This window comes from Macadamia integrifolia, unplaced genomic scaffold (genome assembly GCF_013358625.1).
Source record: "Macadamia integrifolia cultivar HAES 741 unplaced genomic scaffold, SCU_Mint_v3 scaffold1330, whole genome shotgun sequence".
NCBI lineage: Eukaryota > Viridiplantae > Streptophyta > Magnoliopsida > Proteales > Proteaceae > Macadamia > Macadamia integrifolia.
In genome coordinates this window covers 83728-102767 of record NW_024868162.1, presented here as the reverse complement: position 1 = coordinate 102767, position 19040 = coordinate 83728, and the positions used below count along the sequence as shown (strand labels likewise).

The window sequence follows — 19040 nt, the reverse complement described above, 5'->3', positions numbered from 1 at the left end:
AGGGAGGGAGAGATAAGCTTTCCCAGTAATCTCTGGTACTTCCCAACGTCAATTAGGGGCTCTCCACAATCATACCCTAGCTTGGTGAGTCTGCTGTTTTACTCCCCAGAAATCTAGTTTCCCGTACCAAGTCCAGCACAAACTTCCTTTGGAAAATATTTATTTCAAGGGGCTGAGATACCTGATCTCAAATTGATGAGCTAGATAGGACTTAAGTTTCTTAATCTCTTCCCCACATTCCCAGTGACCACAATGTCATTCACATAGACAATAAGAGTTGTGATAGTGCCACTATTTTGACATATGAACAAGTTATGACCAGCCCGGCTTTGGGCATAAATATTCTTTAGTGTAACCTGTCTAAACATCTCAAATCAAGCCTTTTGGGGCTGTTTGAGGCCATATAAAGCTTTCTTGAGGGGGTACACTTTCCCATTAGGGGCTCTTAAAGCCAAGGAGAGGCTGCATGTACACTTCCTCTTCTAGCTGGTATTGAGGCTAGTCAAGGTTGTTAGCTAACGATAAGAGAACTCTTATTAAGTTGTGTTTGGCCACTAGGGCAAACGTCTCCTAGTAATCAATTTCATATACTTGGCTACATCCCTTTGCTACCAATCTAGCCTTGTACCTCTCAACAATGCCATTTGATTGGTTCTTGATTGAGTAAACCCATCTGTACCAAACCAGGATTCTCTCCCTTGGGAGTTTAACAAGATCCCAAGTATGGTTCTTCACAAGCGCCATCATTTCTTTAGTTATAGCTTCCCTCCAATTTGGGTTAGACCATGGTTCTAAATCTCGGTTTCGAGGCCTGCTTTGACCCTGGCCAAAAGCGAGATTTCCCAAGTTTCCTGGTATTTTTCTTTTGCCAAACATGAAATGTCATGGGCTGGCTGAAATTTGTTGAAATATAGTATTTTCTTACCAAAGCTGGTCAAAACTACTGAAACTGATTGAAACTTGGGACGAAACAGTTTTGACCAATGGTTTTGTACCAATACCTGTTGAAACCGAGATGTCTCGGTCAGATTTTATAGTTTCAATCGAGATTAAGAACCATGGGTCAGACAAGGCACCCAAGATGATCTTGGTAATGGAGGTTGATGAAAGGGCCACATTGAAGGCAACACCTATAGAGGGGAGAGCATCATAGGAAACAAACTTCGCTATACGGTTAGTACAAGCCTGTGCTCCTTTCTAAACAGCAATAGGGAGATCTTAATTATCATAGGAAACATCATATCTTGTTTCGTCAAAGTCGTTTCTAGAATTGTAAATAGGCATTAATTTTGATTTATGTTTCTAGATTATCTTTATTTTCCTTCTTTTCTAACATTATTAAGTATGCTACATATACGTTGTATCATAAAAAATCAACATTACGCCACTTCAAGTCATCAAAAATCAACATTTAAGTCACAACTAGTCGTAAAAAATCAACATTAAGTCCCGTCAAATCATAAAAAAATTTAACAAGTCACATTAAATCATAAAAAAATAGCATTTAGAGAAATGTCCTTGTTCTCTAATAAGTTTGACTGGTCAAATGATTATATTTTTACATGAGACTTTTTGTATTAGGTAGAGAAAAAAACTAGCTTCCCAAAAAGTGTAAGATTACTTAATTCTGAGTCGTAATGATAAAATTACGTTTTGGTTAAACTTATCACTTTTATGAGCTAATGTTGTTAAAATCGCCTGAATAAAAATAATTTTGTGGACATCAAAACAAAAAATTATTTTATTGCCCTTTTGATTTTTAGAATTGTTTTACCATGATAAGATTTATGACATGTTTCAAAATTGAGAAAAGCATAGCATTTGAAAGTTGAAAATCGCCCCTACAACCAAAAATCCAATTTTTGTTCTTGGACTAGGGGGTTTAATGTAGAAGTATGTTACAAGTAAATTGCCCCCAACAGATTACACCCCAAAACAAGACTCAACTATCTTGATAATAATCAGAGATAGAACTAGGAGAACAGGAGGAATGAAACCAGAAATAACCCCACAAAGTACTAGACAAATCAACCACAAAAACCAGAAAAATAGTCCAAACAAGAGGAGATCGAAAATGACCTGCACAGGGTCACAAAGGGAGACCTGCGGCTGGGGCTGTGGAGCTCAGAATGAGCTGTACTTCTAGTCGATGGTAGGTCCCAGTAAGGGTACAAAAACCCCCAAATATCAAAAGGCTTCTGATGCCTGGTTATGGAGTTATGCACTTTCTTGAATTCAGACCTAAGAGAGAGAACAGAGAAATTCTTCAAGACCTGTGGTAGGGCTGCTTGGGCAGCAATGAGAAGAGGATCAAGTGATCCTTGAATGGCTGTGAACACCCTTTGAAAAGGGATTGCAAATCAGTGGTCACTTGGAGGAGGAAGAGGAGATCGATCTCACTCCTAAATCCTCTATTGATGCTGGTCGGTTCTGGCTTTTGAAGGTCTGAACAGATCTGGTTCTTTCAATAATAGTAAGCAGTAAAAATAAGTAATGGACAGCAACAGTAAATTGAGAATAAGAAGAAAAGAAACAAGACAAGTGTGGTTGGGATTGGCTATCTCGGCCCGGGCATCTCACCCACAACTATCTCGGCTGTTTAAGCAATTGACTGCAACAATTCATTGTTCAAATCTGAGAATTAAGAGTACAAGAACTCCTCTTTATATAGAGGGCAGAACTAGCTATTAGCAGCCATAACATAATTAGGAGTTGGACTCTAAATAGGACTAGACTAGAACCCCAATTGGAGAAGGTAACTAACTAGTCATTGAACTAATAGCCACTAATGGGCTGGTTATAATTGATGGGCCCAATGGGTTCAATGGGCTTTATTAATTACTTAATAACTTAATAACATAAGCGCCTAAATCAATGGGCCCTTATTTACTAATGAAATAACTTAATATATTAATAGCCACTTAGGTGATCTTAAGTGGACTTTAAGTGGAGATCAATTAGCCCACTTTGGGCTGGCCTCTCCTCCTGCGGCAGTCCATGATGGATGTGGATCTACATTAGGATTGACTTTTTATCCTTTTGGAATTTGATTTTAAAATTATTTTTATTGGATTCAAATAGGGGAATATTTGCTTATTTATAAATAATATATTAATTATAAATGATATTTGGCATAAGTACCAAATCAAGCAAGGTGACATGCAGTGCACTAAGGGGACAGTCGCCTAGGCCCCAGGCAAACCGCTTGGGGACCAAGGCGGTGCCTAGGCAATGCTTAGGCGATACCTTGATAACTATGCTCTTATGTTTCAGCAAGAAAACCCAAGTTGCCCGAGGGAAAATTCATCAATAAAAGAAACAAAATAATGGTATGCAAGCAGGGAAGTGGTGGGAGCAGGTCCCCAAACATTAAAATGCACAATATGACAAGAAGTAGATTGGTTACCATGATATGGATAATTAGAATGACATGTTTAGCAAACAAGCAAGCCTCACATTAAAACACGTGTGAAATGGAGGAACAAAGGGTAAAAATAGGGCAAATGTTTTCTCGTAAAAAGAAAAGCGGGATGTCCGAAATGTTGATGCCAAAGTATCACAGTATCAATAGTACTACTATCAGTATGCCCACAAACAAAAAATTGTGCTTCCTTCACAGAGGATGCCCTGGTGTCAAGAAGAGAGCCTATTCGCCTCACGTCCATTGCCAATAATTCTCTGTCACTAAATGTCTAAATCCGTATAAAGAAAATGAGAAAGAAAAATAGGTGACAATATTTTAATGATTTAGTCCAATGGCTGATTGAGAGGAGATTAGTCACAAAATTTGTGACAAGAAGGACGATCTCAAGAGGTATAGAAGGGGTAACTTGTCTAATTCCCTTACCAGATAGAAGAAAGGGAACCATCAACAATCCTAACCTTATTCCTTCTTCTTGAGCAGATGGAAGAGTCATATTACTGAGACATACTAGTCATGTGGTCAGTGGCTCTAGAGTCAATGACCTAGAAGTAGGAAGTGGCAAAGGTAGATGCCCATTGTATGGATTTCTCTAGAGAGTTTTACATCCAGTGCCAATACAAAGCTTCACCCTTAGAAGATGGGTCCATTCAAGGTGTTGAAGAAAATCGAACCTAATGCCTACATGCTCGAGTTTCCACCAAATGTGGCCAATATTTTTGATGTTACTGATCATACACTATATGAGGGACATCACACTGATGAGGGTGATACGGAGCATACCCTTTGGTTGCCACAATTTGCTTCATCTGATTAGGATGAGATTGAAGACATCATTGACAACAAGTTCACTATGATGTCAAAAGGATGTAGTTATTACTCTTGTCAAGTGGAAAGGTCAACCAAGGCATGACTGCACATGGATTTATTGAGATGATTTCAAGAGTATCAACCTGTACCTTTATGAACATTATATGTCCTTCCCGCATTTGTTGGAGGTGAATGCTTTTAAGCTGGGGATAGCTAATGTAGATCAAGAGAAGTTCTAGTACAAATATTCATGCTGAAACAAGCCCAACTCCTAATTTAATGCGTATAAATCATGGTTTAATCACCGATATGATACGATACGATACCCCTCTGACACGTATCTTAAATTTAGCCGATTGATACGGCAATCGATACTTTAATCCTTGATCTTTAGCATATATTAGCGTATCTTCGATACAATACAATACCCTCCGATAAGCATCTTAAATTTAGCCAACCAATATGGCGACCGATGCCGATACTTTACTCATTGGTATAAATAAGTAGCCTAATGGGTTATATGGGTCATGGGCTGGGAATTTTTTTTGTGGGCCTACTTAGAAAGCCCATATATGAGGGATAAGTAGCCCATACAAATTGAACTAGTTAGTTGTATTTAATCCTCTAAAGTTGTGTAGTCTTGGGGATGTCAATAAGTTAGTTTCATTGTTAGTTGCGAAAGAGCTTGAAAATGTAGAGTTTATTTAATATCTCAAAAAGGTACCATTGTAAGTCCTTAGAAATGTACAGGCCACTAAGTCTAGGAGAAAGTTCCAATGATGGTCTTTTGAAATCCGAATTTGAATGAAATTGAGTTTATACAATCATTCTATGAGAAACAGAGCTGCAGTAGATTCTATTCTTGGTGGCAGGCTGGGGTGGTTGGTGAGACACTAGCCTACGCTTGGGGTAGGGGACTCTTCAAGTTATATCCTTCTTCTATCTCATTTCATCTATTATGACTCTGTGATTTTAATTGAGTATATTCAGTTTGTTTCAATTTAGTTACTACTGTCCTGTGGGTTATCGGAGGACATCTTACTGCTGATCATTAGGGCATAACAGAACCTGAGTAATACTGATTTGCAGTCCAAACAGACCTGTGATACCCATGTTTTCAATGACTTTAATTTGTTTTGGACTTCTCTGGTCAGCAGCATCTGGTCTGTTTTGAGTTCTGAATTTTCCCTCAAGTCTTATCACTTTGGGTGCTGTGATCCTGTTATATTGGCTGGTTCTGAACTTATTAGAAGGCTATACCAGACACCATTGCCATGGTGTTCTCTTGACAAAATTTCAGCCACATCTGAGTCGCCATGTGGTCGAAATAACATATGGTTACAAAAATCTATTGTCACCAATGTGGTGATAACAAGTAAAACCCTGTTTGTCTGTATTTCCTTTTTTGATGGTATCTTTTATCAAGAGCTGCTGCAACTTTTGATTTATGCCATTGGTTACAGTATGATGAGACAGAGAGAAGGCGAGAGATGGCTAAAAATTCTCTAGAGAGATATACTCATTATTATGAACGTTGGGCAACCAACCAGTCGGTATGTTGGAACTTGGTTCTATGAATTTCTTTCAAGCTCTGATGTGTTTGTTTATGTATTTGTTTATTTTTTTGTAGCTATGTTTCTTGATGTTTGCACAGAAAAAATCACTCCTTAAGCTGAAACACTGTTACCTTGTGATTGCAATGTTGATATTAGTGGTAGTTGAGTGTCTTGGTTATCTTGGAGTCGGAATCTGTTGTTTCTTTTTGATCTATCTCATGCAGTTGCCCTAGCCTGTCTGGACCGGAATGACCCTCTTTGGAGACCTAAGCCCAGATGCAACCGAGCCAACCTGGTTTCTGGTCTAAGGGGGCTGGTAGTTGACATAATATGTAATCTTTAGTTTATTTCATCATATTTGGGTGGGTAGATTATGTAGGATTGTTTTGGTGGTTTCTATACTTGAGATGTTGCCTAGATTGTTTAGTTTCTATTTTTTTCTATTTTAGTTGGGTTTCTATTATTATGTAAGGGAGTTTTTCTTTATACTGGTGACGTAATACGACAGAAGAGTTAGAATGATAATGAATTGAGTTAATTTGGTTGAGGCCGGCATGGCTCTTGGTTGCTTGCAATTCTTCCCTCCTCCCATCTTCTCTCCCTTTTCTTCCCTGAGAATCTGGGACCCCTTTCTTAGGTACTGTCTTTTTTCTTTATGTTTCTCCTTGCTTCCTTCTATTGCTAATTTCGCTTTCTATTATATGTTTCTTATCTGCACTTAACCGTTACCCCTTCTTGCTTTTATCGAAATCTGGTTGGGAATGACTTGTTAGAACTCCTTGGATAATGATCTTCTGGCCTGAAATTCTGGGAGGCAACTCATTTTCTCAGGGCGATTCAGCCCCTTGAATATCTTTCCCCAAAGTTCACTCTGTATTGGTTTTCTGATCTGAAACCAGATCTGGTATCCATTATTCCGCTAGATTGAGTTTCAGCAAGTGAGCTTTAATTTTCTACTACTTATTTTAGAGGTTGATGAAGAGGAATCGATAGAACTAAAGCTTGTGATCCATCACCTAAAATCTGAACTTGATTTGAGGTTGCATATATATCTTTCAAACCAGGCTCAGGTTTATTGCCAGTGCTGTGATGTCGAAAGTTGAAGACAACCCATCGTGGTTACCTCCTTAATCCCTTACTCTATTACCAAAATTACCCCTTCCTTCCTTTATTCCCCTTAATCCATATTTTAACCTTCATTCCAAGTCTGTCCCTCAATAAATAGTAATTACTTTTGTGTCTCCTCTTATTTACGTTCCAAATACCCTTCTAATATAACAACTTAGCATTATCCCAATTAAATGGCGGTCGGCAACATGGATTTTTGCCTTCCAGTCAGCTCTATTTGATGCCATATTTGATACAATGCCTAAGCTATGCATGTTTTTCCTCACCACTTCTTCTAAAGTCATTTTAGGTCTGCCCCTAGCTCTTTAAGATCCTTTAATCTTTTTAATCACTCATCCAGATTGAGCATCCAAAGGCCTTTGTTGAACATTGCCATGCCACCTCAAACAATTTTCTCGTAGCTTATAATGTATCGAAGCTACTCCCAAACCAACTCTAATATGATCATTCCTTACTTTATCCTTCCTAGTTTTACCATCCATCCATCTTAACATTCTCATCTTCCTAGTTATTTTATCTGTATGATGCTTCATACTAACATTCCATACCATACATCGTAGCTGGTCTTATGATTGTCCTATAAAATTTTTCTTTAAGTTTTAAAAGAATACGTTGATCACACAACACTCCAAACACATCTCTCCACTTCATCCATTTTATTTTAATTCTTTATGAAACATCATCTTCTATATCGCTATATTTATTTATGATTGAAACCAAATACCTAAAATAATCACTTTGTTGAACATCTTTCTTGTCAATTTTCACCACCTCATTATCCATCATCGTGTAATTTTAATTTCACACCATATATTCTGTTTTTGTTCTACTTATCTGAATACCTTTTGATTCCAGTATTGATCTCCATAACTCCAATTTTACATTAATCCTTTTTTTTTCTCCTCCACCAAAACAATATCATTTGCAAAAAGCATACACCAAGGAACCTCATTTTGAATGTCTCTGGTTAATTCATCCATTATAAGTGCAAACAACAGGGGCTTAAAGCTGATCTTTGATGTAACCCAATTGTAATTTGGAAGTCACTAAATTGACCCTCCACAGTTCTTATACTAGTCACCACACCATCACACATATCTTTAATTATGTCCACATATTTACTTGAAACACTTCTTTTCTCTAGTACTTGTCATATTAAATCTCTAGGGACTTTGTCATAAGCTTTTTCCAGGTCAATAAAAACCATATGGAGATCCTTCGCAATCTAATTCTTTTTTATGACTCCTATTTCTGGTTGATTACGATTCTGACATCAACCAATTATCTACCTTTGGTATGTTACAGTTTTTCCGTTCCTTTCAATTGGTGGGCCGTGTGTTACTCGTGTGATCCCAAAGGGATCCAAACCAACCCCGGATTGCATCACTATCATATATCTTCTTTTTTGTCTTTGATACATATGATACTTTCCTTCATGCAAATGAGCAATTTGAACACCTTTTCATTATGACCCTAGTTAGCAAATTCGGATTTGGAAATTATTTGGGGCGGAGATTTATTCGGAATAATTCGTTTTGGTAATTTAAGAATTCGGCAAATAAGCGGTAAAAAACAGACAATAAAATTCAGACTCGGGAATTATTTGTTTACCAAACAAAAAGTTGGGCAAAAAATTGGAATTTATGTCATCAATAAATTAGCATAACAGAAACCATGCGTAGTGGCCACCGAATACAAATGACATAAAAATTGGAATACTTGTAATTTTTAGTCCCACCTAATTTCACAAGAAAAAAATAAATTCCTTCATCCATAAAAGCCTAATAGGAATTCAAAATCTATGAAAGACTCTGTAACTTCCACATAAAAGAAAGTTGCCCCATCTATAGGCTACAAGCTTGAAACAGAATACTGATCTTCCACCAAAAAAAAGAAAAAAAACAAAGTTTTTTAGTCAATAATTGAGATTGTAATTGAACATTATACTCCATATAAACATTGTATGATGCAGATCAAAGCTTGAGAAAAAGAGGGCTGAGAATCAACTTAAGAAAAAAGAGTTTTTTTTTTTTTTTATTATTCACAAGAACAGTAACCAATATGGGTCCCACTGCCAGCTGTAATGTGGAGAAGACTTGAAGAGGATTCCCTCTTGATTTGTGGGCCCCATGGCCAGCTCGCAGGGAGGAGTTAGGCTGTAAGATCTTAGGAATTCTTTGATTGATGTAGTTTACATTTTCATATTTCCTTATAATAGTTAGGACGATATTATCTAGTTAGTTTCTAATTTAGTTTCTAATTTTAATTTTTACTTTTAGAAAGTAGTAAGTCTAATTTATTGGGTTCCTATCTTTGTAAAAGGGAGGGATTAGATTTGATTTGTAATTAGTTTCCAAATAGGATAATATCTAATTATAAGGAGATTCAGATTCATTTTCTTTCTTTGCAAGGTAGGACCCAATTTTTTAATCAATTTAAAGTTTATAAATAAAGGAAGAAGGCTGATCTATAGCCCACGATTGAATGGAGAAAAAAAGAGTTGTGCTGGAAAACTGTGAGTAGCAATGCTGTGAGAGACAACTTGGGTGAGATGCCCATGTGTGAGATGCCCTAGGGAAGAGTGAGATGCTCGACCCAACCTATCCCCCCTTCTCCTTCTCTATTTTTTCTATTTATTTTTTCATCTTTAGTTTCTGTTATTAGTTTCCTACGTCAACATCAAATCTGGATTTCTGGACAAAGTTTCTTAGAGATTCTATCAGCTATTGGAATATCGATCCTACTGTAGCGTTTGTTATCGTTTGAACTAGCTCCTACATTATTGTAAGCTAGTCTATCTTTAGGAGACAAACTCAAGTCCAAAATCCAAATGGGAGGACAAATGTCCATAAAAGCATAAAAGAATAACAATACTTACATCTTTACAACTCACTCTCTGGGGGCTAAGTCTAGCTCTCAGTTAAAGCGCCAACTGTGCCAAATAACAAATCTTCAGCAATGATATCACCCACATCATCTACAACAATCTCTTTAGCTCTCTATCAATGGACTCAAAGCTGTACTCAAAATTTTTGACATTAATTTTATCAAGATAAAAACTTCATATTTATTTGTTCAAGTTCAGCCTTCTTTTTCATCATAGTTGAATTCATCCTGACATAAACTAAGTCATCTAATATCTATGCTAACAACCTATTCCTTTTTCTTGTTTGTGTTGCATCCCAAGCACTCCAATTTTTCTCACAAGCTAAGATAGGAATAGAATCACCTTGAAGAGACCACCAAACCCTATCATTGATTAAAAAAAAAAACTAAATCAAATATAAATATGTAATTCTAAATAACAATAAATTTTTACATAGACAAGAATAAGCTACAAATTGAAATTGAAAGTTCTTATTACACTTAAGAGGATGACACTTTTGCATCATTATTATGGCACTTGGAGAAAAAATTGATGAGCACTTTATTTGGTATGATGCCGACTCTTCGTAATAATCTCGCCTCTCACTTTGTGAAACCAATACCTCACTATGAACTCTGGTGAATCTTTGAATAGAGGATTTGTTTTTTGAATCTTGGACTAGAAAAATTAACTAGGGTTGAAGATAGCAGCTGCAAAGTGGATGACACCGAAAATATTATAATCCCTTGTGATATCAAAGATATCCAAAATCTAGTCATACTGAACGCATGTCTCATTAAGTTTTTCTAACCCCTCTCCTACTCTTTCCATTGCCTCATACAAGTACCCTAAGGTAGCCCCATTACCATCAACCAAACGAAGAGCCCGAATGATCGGTTCTATAAACCCGAAAATCACTTTTGACTTGGTCCAAAACGATTCACTTTGGATAGCATTCACCACCATATTTGCTTAAAAAAATCTAGAATTTCTTAGACCCCTCCACTTAGTTGATGAAACTAGGGGTTTAAGCTTCTCTTCTACTTCAGCAATGGACTGAAGCATTAAGAAGTTGGAAGCAAATCTGGTTTTACAAAGATATTTCAAAATCCTTGTTTGTGAACTCTTATTAATTGGAAGACAATGGTAGATCTATACATGTAATCAATTATACATTTTGATTCGTCAGAATTAGCTTGAATCCATATAACTTTTTCATAAATGTCCTAAAACATTAGGTTAATTCCATAGCTGCACATCAGGTCTTGAACCACCAACAAAATTTTCTAATAAGCATATCAAATACATTTCCATAATTGGAAGTATTGTCTGCAATTATCTGAACTATATTATCTAGACCAATACTTTGAATCACATTGTCAAGAATATAAAAAATTAATGGACCAGTCATACTAGAACGTGAACACTCTTCTGACTTCAAGAAAAGAGCATCACCCAGTGAATAAGTGATCACATTAATAAAGATTGCTTCTTTAAGTTAGTTTATGAGTCAGATATGATGGTGCAACCAGTTTCTATCCAAGACAATTTTACTTCTCTAGCATATTTTTCAAAGTATTTTCTTCTTTAGGGTTTATTCTACCATGAAAGGTAGAATAACTTGGAATAGGTCTTTTCTTGCTTCAACCAAGATTGCATATTTTTTTATGATGCAATCCTGGCTACCATCATTTCCCGTAAAGCCAATAAAGCTCTCGGGCTTGATAGTTTCAGTATGGGGTTCTTCTCTTCTTGTTGGGATATCATCAGGTTTGGCCTCATCTTTGCCATCTGCAGCTTCTTCCTCAACCCCACCCAAATCAAAGAGATAAACCAAACTTTCCTGTCTCATTCCTAAAAAAAGGGAGTTTCTTCCATGTCTAGAGTTCAGACCTTTCTCCCTCTATAACCTCCTTTGCAAGTTCATTGCCAAAATCCTTGTCAACCAAATTCGGTTGATTGTTGACTCCTTGGTTAGGGAAAATCAATCGGCTTTCATTGCTGGGAGAAGCATCGCCGATAACATCATCTTGTGTCACATAATTGTCAGGGGATTTGATAGAAAATCCCACTACTTTACTGCTTTGCTCAAAATTGACATTCATAAAACTTTAGTTCAACTCCAGAGTCTTGGTTCAAATGTCCTTCCCCTTCGTTTTTATGCATTGGATCCATTCTTGTATCTCCTCCCCCTACGTCTCCGTCCTGGTGAATGGTAGCCCGACAGGTTTCTTCCACTCATCTATGGGCATTAGACAAGTTTGTCCCCTTCCCCCTTGATCTTCTCCCATTCCCTTGAGGTTTTTTTAGATCCATCCAATCCTCTAGTGATCAGCATCTCCTCTCCCTCATCCCTAAATGCAAATCCTTTTTGCTAATTCATTTTGCCTTTGCTGATGATCTCATAATCTTCTCAAAAACTGATCCTGGTTCCATTACCTCCATTATGTCCTCTCTCCACCTCTTCGAAAATCTTTTTGTCTCCACATAAACCTTCTTAAATCTCGTCTTTTCCTCTCGGGCATCTTTGAGACATCTAAAGCCGACTTCTTAGAGCTGATTGGCTTCTCTCTCGGTCAACTTCCTGTCAAGTACTTAGGGCTGCCTCTCGTTACTGCCAGGCTCTCTGCCTACCATTGCACGCCCATGTTACACCTCATGAGAAAAATGCTACAACGTTGGAAAGGTAAACTACTCTCTTATGCCGGTCGCCTTGAGCTTGCTAGATCAATGATCCAATCTATGTATCTTTTCTGGTCTGGCATTTTTACTCCCTAAGTCCCACCATCAAGGCCATAGAGTCCCTCCTTTGTTCCTTCATCTGGAAAGGAGGTGATTTCTCTAAATTCCTTCACCTTATCAATTGGGGATCAATATGCTTTCCTAAATTTAAAGGTGGTATCGGCCCGAGAAGAATAAAAATGTTAACACTGCGAGTATTCTCAAGCTTATCTGGAGGATTGCTTCAAAGCAAAACAATATCTAGGATTCTTGGGTCTACTCCTCCCTCCTTAAGACCGACTCCCTCCGGACTGCCTCTTCCTCTAATCCTTCTTGGGTCTGGCGTAACATTTTCAACACTAGACCTAAGGCTTTGAGGCTTTCCACTACTCCATAGGCAACGACTCCGCGCCCTCCCTATGGCTCAACCCTTGGCACCCTTACGGAGTAATCCTTGCATCAGTCCTCGATCTATCTACTCTAGCTTAAGCCGGTCCGCTATGGTCGATGTCATCCTTCGCGGTGGTACTCGATCCCCTTTTGCAGACATCTTGATGTAGATAAGTCACTTAATGGGCTTATTTTATTGCAAATAAGCCTTAGGTTGGGTTACATATGTGTTGGGCCTTTGATCCCATGGGTTTTCTTTATAATGGGTCACTTTAATGGACCTAAAATATGGGTAGAAAGTAGGAAAACGGGATTTAATTCATTAGTTTAGTTAGAGTCCTGTTTTGAGTCTATTTCCTTTGTTATTTCAGTTTCCTAGTCAATTTAGGTTTCTCAATTAGTTAAGGATTGGATTAGGCCTTTCCTTTTGAGTGTTTGAGTCAGTTTTGAGTCTTCTATATAAGTTTGTAAGGGGCGACAACATTGAACACAATTTTATTAATGAAAAAGGAAAAAAGATGGCTTATGCTGTTGTGCCGTGGGATGCAGTTGGGTTAGGTGCCTAACCCTGAGGGGTGAGATGCCCATTCACTAGTTCTTCTTCCCCCTTCTCAACGTTCCATCGAATTCTTTCTTTTCTTATTTTCCTTTTATTTTTTTGTTGTGAGAAGAGAGGTTTGAGAGCTAGAACCAAGCCTATTGGAGGACATCTTCTCTATTCAGCCATAATTTCAGATCCTTCCTGGGATTAGGATCACTTGTGATTCTAGTTCTACATTACATCTAGTCTGCCTTCCCTCCTCCCCTCTCCTGGTCACTGTGATAGACATGATAGTATTTCTTGGATTTCCTCTTCCTTTGGGTTATTTAGCTCTGCCTCCGTTTGGGATTTCATCTTTTCTAAACACCTCCTTCTCCCTTGGCGTAACATCATCTGATTTAAAGGCCACATCCCCCAGCCATAGTTGGTGTGCCATCTCCAATTTCCTGCCAATGCAATCTTTCCTAATCTATTGGCACATTCAGGTTCCCTCATCTTGCGGTCTTTGCTGGATGCTACTGAAGATGTTGACCATATTTTTTCTCCTACTCGTTCTCCACCTCCATTTGGAAGTTGCTGGCCATCGAGAAGAAGAGTGCTCCCCCTCAGGAGAGAATGGATCTGGGTCAATATGACATATGCTGGTTCTTCCATTTGCAACGCCGTTGGAAAACTCACCTTTTGTGCTACCTACCATCAACCATATCTGGATGGAGAGGAATTTATGTTGACAGAGCTCCAGCTGATCCTCCTTTGACAAGATTTGGAATGCCATCTATTTTGATGTCTCCTCCAAGTTAGCCTCTCTTCGCCTCCGCGCTATTAAGAATCCCACAAGGAACAGGCTTATCGTTGTCTCCTGCTGTCTCCCCTCTACCATTCTCCCCCACCCCTCCCCTAGTTCCTCCTGGCCCCTTTTGGTTGGTAGCCTTTTGGCTCTGTTTTACTCCCCCCCTTAGTTCCTTTTAGGTTTGTTCCCCCCCCCCCCTCACCCTTCTCTATTGTATATTATTTTTCGTCTTGCTAATGAATTTATTTATTCCTAAAAAAAAAAAAGGAATAGGAACACTCGAACCATAATAGGCAGCACACTATAATAAATTGATGAAAGACTCGAATTGAACTTCATTGAAAGAAATGTTGTTCTTAATAAAGTACTGACAGATGGTTTTCTCCCAAGTTGGCTTATCCATCTTCGGTATCTTCTTCCATTGTGGACTGCCTATGACTGACCACGTGCAGTGAAAGAGACAGAAGTAGGACCAACTCTTACGCTTTTTATTGCTCGAGCCAGACGTAAAACAGTCCTATAGAACATTCCTTTAAGCTTTAAAGGAATACATTGGTCAAACGACACTCCAAGCGCACCTCTCCACTTTATCCATCTCACTTTAATTTTCTATAAACATCATCCTCGTTAGTGGTTTATCTTTACTGGTTCACCATATTAAGAACTCTGTTCAAAGTTCAGAAAGGAAATGAGAGAAGATAATTGAGACTTTGTCTAATTCTCCAGCATTTTAAATTGTGTTGTTTAGCAGTAGCAAATTGATTCTTTTGTTGTAGTATAATTTCATAATATTCAAGTTTGGGTATGTGTAGCCTTCTCCCTTCTTGTTTTTAGGAAAAAAACTGACAGACTCGATAAAATTTTGTTTTTCTGCAGTCAAGGCAAAAGGCTATGGCAGATTTACACCAAATGCAAACTGTGCATGTAAGTTTTTTATTATTATTATTATTATTATTATTATTATTATTATTATTATTATTATTATTTATCTTTGTCCGTTTTAGGTAGTCAATGTTTCTTGTGATTCTATTAAGCACATTCAATTTTCCAGGGACTGTATGCCATGAAATCTGTTTGTACAAGATGCTTATATTGTCATACGATATGTTTTGGTGTGCTGTAGTAGAAACAAACCAGTGCAAGATTAGTCTTTGTTTACCAGATCTATTAACAAATGAAGGATAAAAGGAAGTGTTTGTTTACCAGGTGCTTCCTGTGCATCACCTTTTCATCATCTGTTGTGGTTTTCACCTCAATCCCCCCATTCTTAAAATGGGGAGTTATTTTATGTGACATGACCAATATAACTGTAAAGCAATTCTTTTTTTGAGTAATGAATGGTTGCAGCAACTCATTTTAGAGGTACCAGAGTTGCCTCTATGCTCTGCATGGGTTAGGGAATATTCTCTTTTTCACATGTTTGCTGTACACCAAAGACATGAAATTAATGTTTTCCAATCATAATGTATATGTGGGTTTAACAATATTTCCTTGTACAGCTTGAAAAGCTGAGCGACAAGCAGTCTCAACCCGAGTCGCAGCTTAAATTCATAACAGAGGCCTGGCTACAGGTAAAAATAAGCTCCAACTTGGCATCTTCTTCCCCCTCGAATTGTCCTTATCATCTCTTCTGACCCCATTTGTGTGTTCAGATTATTGAATGTAGGCGAGTGCTGAAGTGGACCTATGCCTATGGATATTATCTCCCTCAAAATGAACATGCTAAGAGACAATTCTTTGAGTACTTACAAGGTATCCTTCCAACCATAGTTCTCGAGAGGCTAATACTTGTCCAAGGTGATTGGGTGCCCTGGGTTTAAAAAAAAAAGGAAAGGAGGGGGGGGAGAGAAACATGCTTGAAACTAGAAATTCAGTAGATAATGAGGCATATTTTCATCAAATATGACTTTCACCTTCGACACCTTGGCTCGCATTGGAACCTGGCAACCAATCAACCACCATGGCATGCATTGGCACCAGGGCAACTATGCAACCAAATGCTGATGTTCTTATCCTTTTTTTTTTTTTTTTTGGGTTTGTAGGTCTTAACATCTCTACTTATTTGGTAGGTGAAGCGGAGTCCGGATTAGAGAGGCTTCATCAATGTGCGGAGAAGGAACTACAAGTTTACCTGAATGGAGATGGCCCAACTCCCAGCTTCAATGAATTCCGCACAAAGCTGGCTGGGCTGACCAGGTAACTTATTAGAGAATTTATGGTTCACAGTTTGGTAAACCTTGGATATTTTGGGAATGGAAAACGGTATAGCGTTAGAGTCGAACGTGTATACTTACGTTTTCTTGCTTCTCCAAGAACCCCCTCTTGGCTTATTATAATTAGCTCGTCAATCTTTTTGCATGGATCTTTGCACTTGTCCTTGCATGGAATCCCCATGTAACCAACCCCATTAAGTTGGGATAAGATTTCGGATGATGATGTTGCTGTTGTTGTTGTTTTTGAAACTGTATATCTGGTACCTAGGAATGCCAAAATAAAGGTCCAATGTACTCACTTCTTGGATTTTGTTTTATCCATGGATTGAACTCACAGCTCCCCCATTCTTCCCCCACCACACACAAACAAACTGGGAAAAGAGAAAAAAAAAAGTGGTAAAAGAATTAATATGAGGTCTATGTTCAAGAAGCATATTCATTTCTTTGAGAATTTTGGGGAATGTTCTCTTGCTGAACATAATAATGTGTAAACCACGGAAAAAAAAAAAAGGAAATAAAAATGAAACCCAATATGGTCGACTGTTGAGCATAATATATTAATGGGCTTCTATTGCCAGTTGTTAGTGACATTCTTTTGTATGGCATGCTTTCTATTCTTTATTGCATTGTTTTGTTTGGGGTGTGGTCTGGGTGTACATAGCTTGGTTCCTTGTAGGATGTATCTTGGACACAAGGTTGTCCTGACGATGAAATTATAGCCATCTTGATGTAGGGGAAAACCTTGAAACTAGGGTTGCTATACAGGTTGGTTAGGAAGGCAGTAGGCTATACTAGGATGTGTGAAACCCAGGCAAGGACTGAAAGTAAGGGAATGACAGTGTTAGTATATGAGAGCATGTATCGGTTGGAGGGCTATGGGTGACCATAGACCTCCATACCATGGGATTATATTTGATGTCTTTATTAGTGTCCTATTGAGTTTAGGAGAGTTGTTAGCTAGGTTAGAGTTAGAGTTCGTTTCCTATTCTGATTATGCATTCTAATTTCCTATTTGGGTTATGACTATGTAATAGGTAGTCTATATATTGAATGAAAGGGGAAGTCCCAATGACACACCGTTGTGACTCTCTAATTAAACCAATTTCATTGTCTCTCTCTTATTTCTTCTTCTTTGATTTTGGTTCTCAAATCTTTACACGGTATCAGAGCCATAACCTGAAGACGTTTTGAGAGTCGTTCCAAGGTCTCTTGCTACTAGTGAAACCCTAGTTCTTAAAAGAAAAAGAACTAGGGTTAAATGAAATATCATACCTACTATTTTGGTTTTGAATATGCTACTATTGTCTTTTGAAGTTGCTACCCATCTTGAGAGTCATGATAACTATGGCAGTCGATTACTGTTGCCCTTTGCTATTGTTGATATTATTGGTGTTTACCCTATTGCAGCTATTGTTGATGTCAGTTGATACTAATCGTTGATGTCGTGACCTGATTTCCTTTCTGCCAAGAGGAATCCTCCGCCTTTTCTGGTTTTATAGAGGTTGAAGATGTGTTGATGTCACGTGTTGATGTCATAGTTGATAGCAATGGCTGTTGGTTGATGTTGTTTCAAAGGAGACTGAGAGGCTGCTCTTTTGATTCTCTGTGTTGTCTGTTTCAATCGTTCAAATTTCAAACGGTATTGTTTTTGAGAGGAGAGAGGTGGTACCACAGGCTCTCTCTTGGCTTTCATTATATCTCTCTCTCCTCTTTGTTCTCCCTGAGATTAGGGTCGAAGGAACACATATTGCGACTGGTCATCTGCTACTGATTTGGTAGTCTGCTGTTGGTGTCTTGTCCGCTTGAAGTCTTTTCTGCATATTTATTGTTGGTGTCTTGTTCCGCTGAACTAGAGTTTCCGGTTCCTTGTTTATCACCCTTATATCGATTGCTTGCTTCTGCTCTCACTGCTTGGTGCTGACGATGGATATGTTGATTCTCCATCATTGATTATTTGCTGATATAATTATTCTTCGATTGTTGGTTCCGCCTGTTGGTCGAAGGTTGAGGACAAGGCTTTGGTTCCAGGAGTTTTTCCCCTTCTGTTGTCGCTGGTTCTTCCATCATGAGGAAGAAGATGGTGTTCCATCTATGACGCAAGTGAATAGGTTTCTTTATATTTTCGTTTTCCCAGATATTTTACCCATTCCTTTAATTTTTTATTCCTCACTATCCCTTGTTTTATGTTCCATTCCAAGATTATTCTTTGCTCAAACACGTGACCCTCCATTCCTTTGTCTCTTTCTTTTAAGTTGAAGTTGATATTTGGTTGTCCCATATTTGGATGGGCCCATAATTGTGGTCAGTGATGGTTAAACCCATGATTGATGGATTAATTGCAAAATTGCCATCAACTTTGGATTAATTTGATTCTATTGTTTGAAGTGGGTCTATGCCGAACCCAATTTGGTATTTTGAACCAGGGTTCCACATCAATTGGGGATTATATGAAGTCATTACAGAATTTCCATTGGGCATATGTATGTGCCAAATTATTATTTTGGTGGGCCTGAGATCACTTCAATTTGGAATTTGCACTTCTTTGAAAAAATTGGTACTTGCATGCGTGGTAATTGGAGTTACTTGTTCAAATTTGCTGGGAGA

General features: G+C 38.1%; 1 protein-coding gene across 2 annotated transcripts in view; it reads left to right on the top strand.

The window, feature by feature from the left end:
• The window catches only part of LOC122063462 (probable E3 ubiquitin-protein ligase ARI7), a 95993-nt gene that overhangs the window by 61280 nt on the left and 15673 nt on the right, over window positions 1-19040 (top strand). The window contains exons 10-14 of one of the 2 annotated variants that reach the window (XM_042627170.1): window positions 5695-5784; window positions 15100-15147; window positions 15723-15794; window positions 15876-15975; window positions 16293-16419. In XM_042627170.1, the coding sequence (XP_042483104.1) occupies window positions 5695-5784; window positions 15100-15147; window positions 15723-15794; window positions 15876-15975; window positions 16293-16419 (437 nt within the window). The remainder of the gene's footprint in view (window positions 1-5694; window positions 5785-15099; window positions 15148-15722; window positions 15795-15875; window positions 15976-16292; window positions 16420-19040) is intronic. The other variant, XM_042627171.1, reaches the window with a different exon arrangement.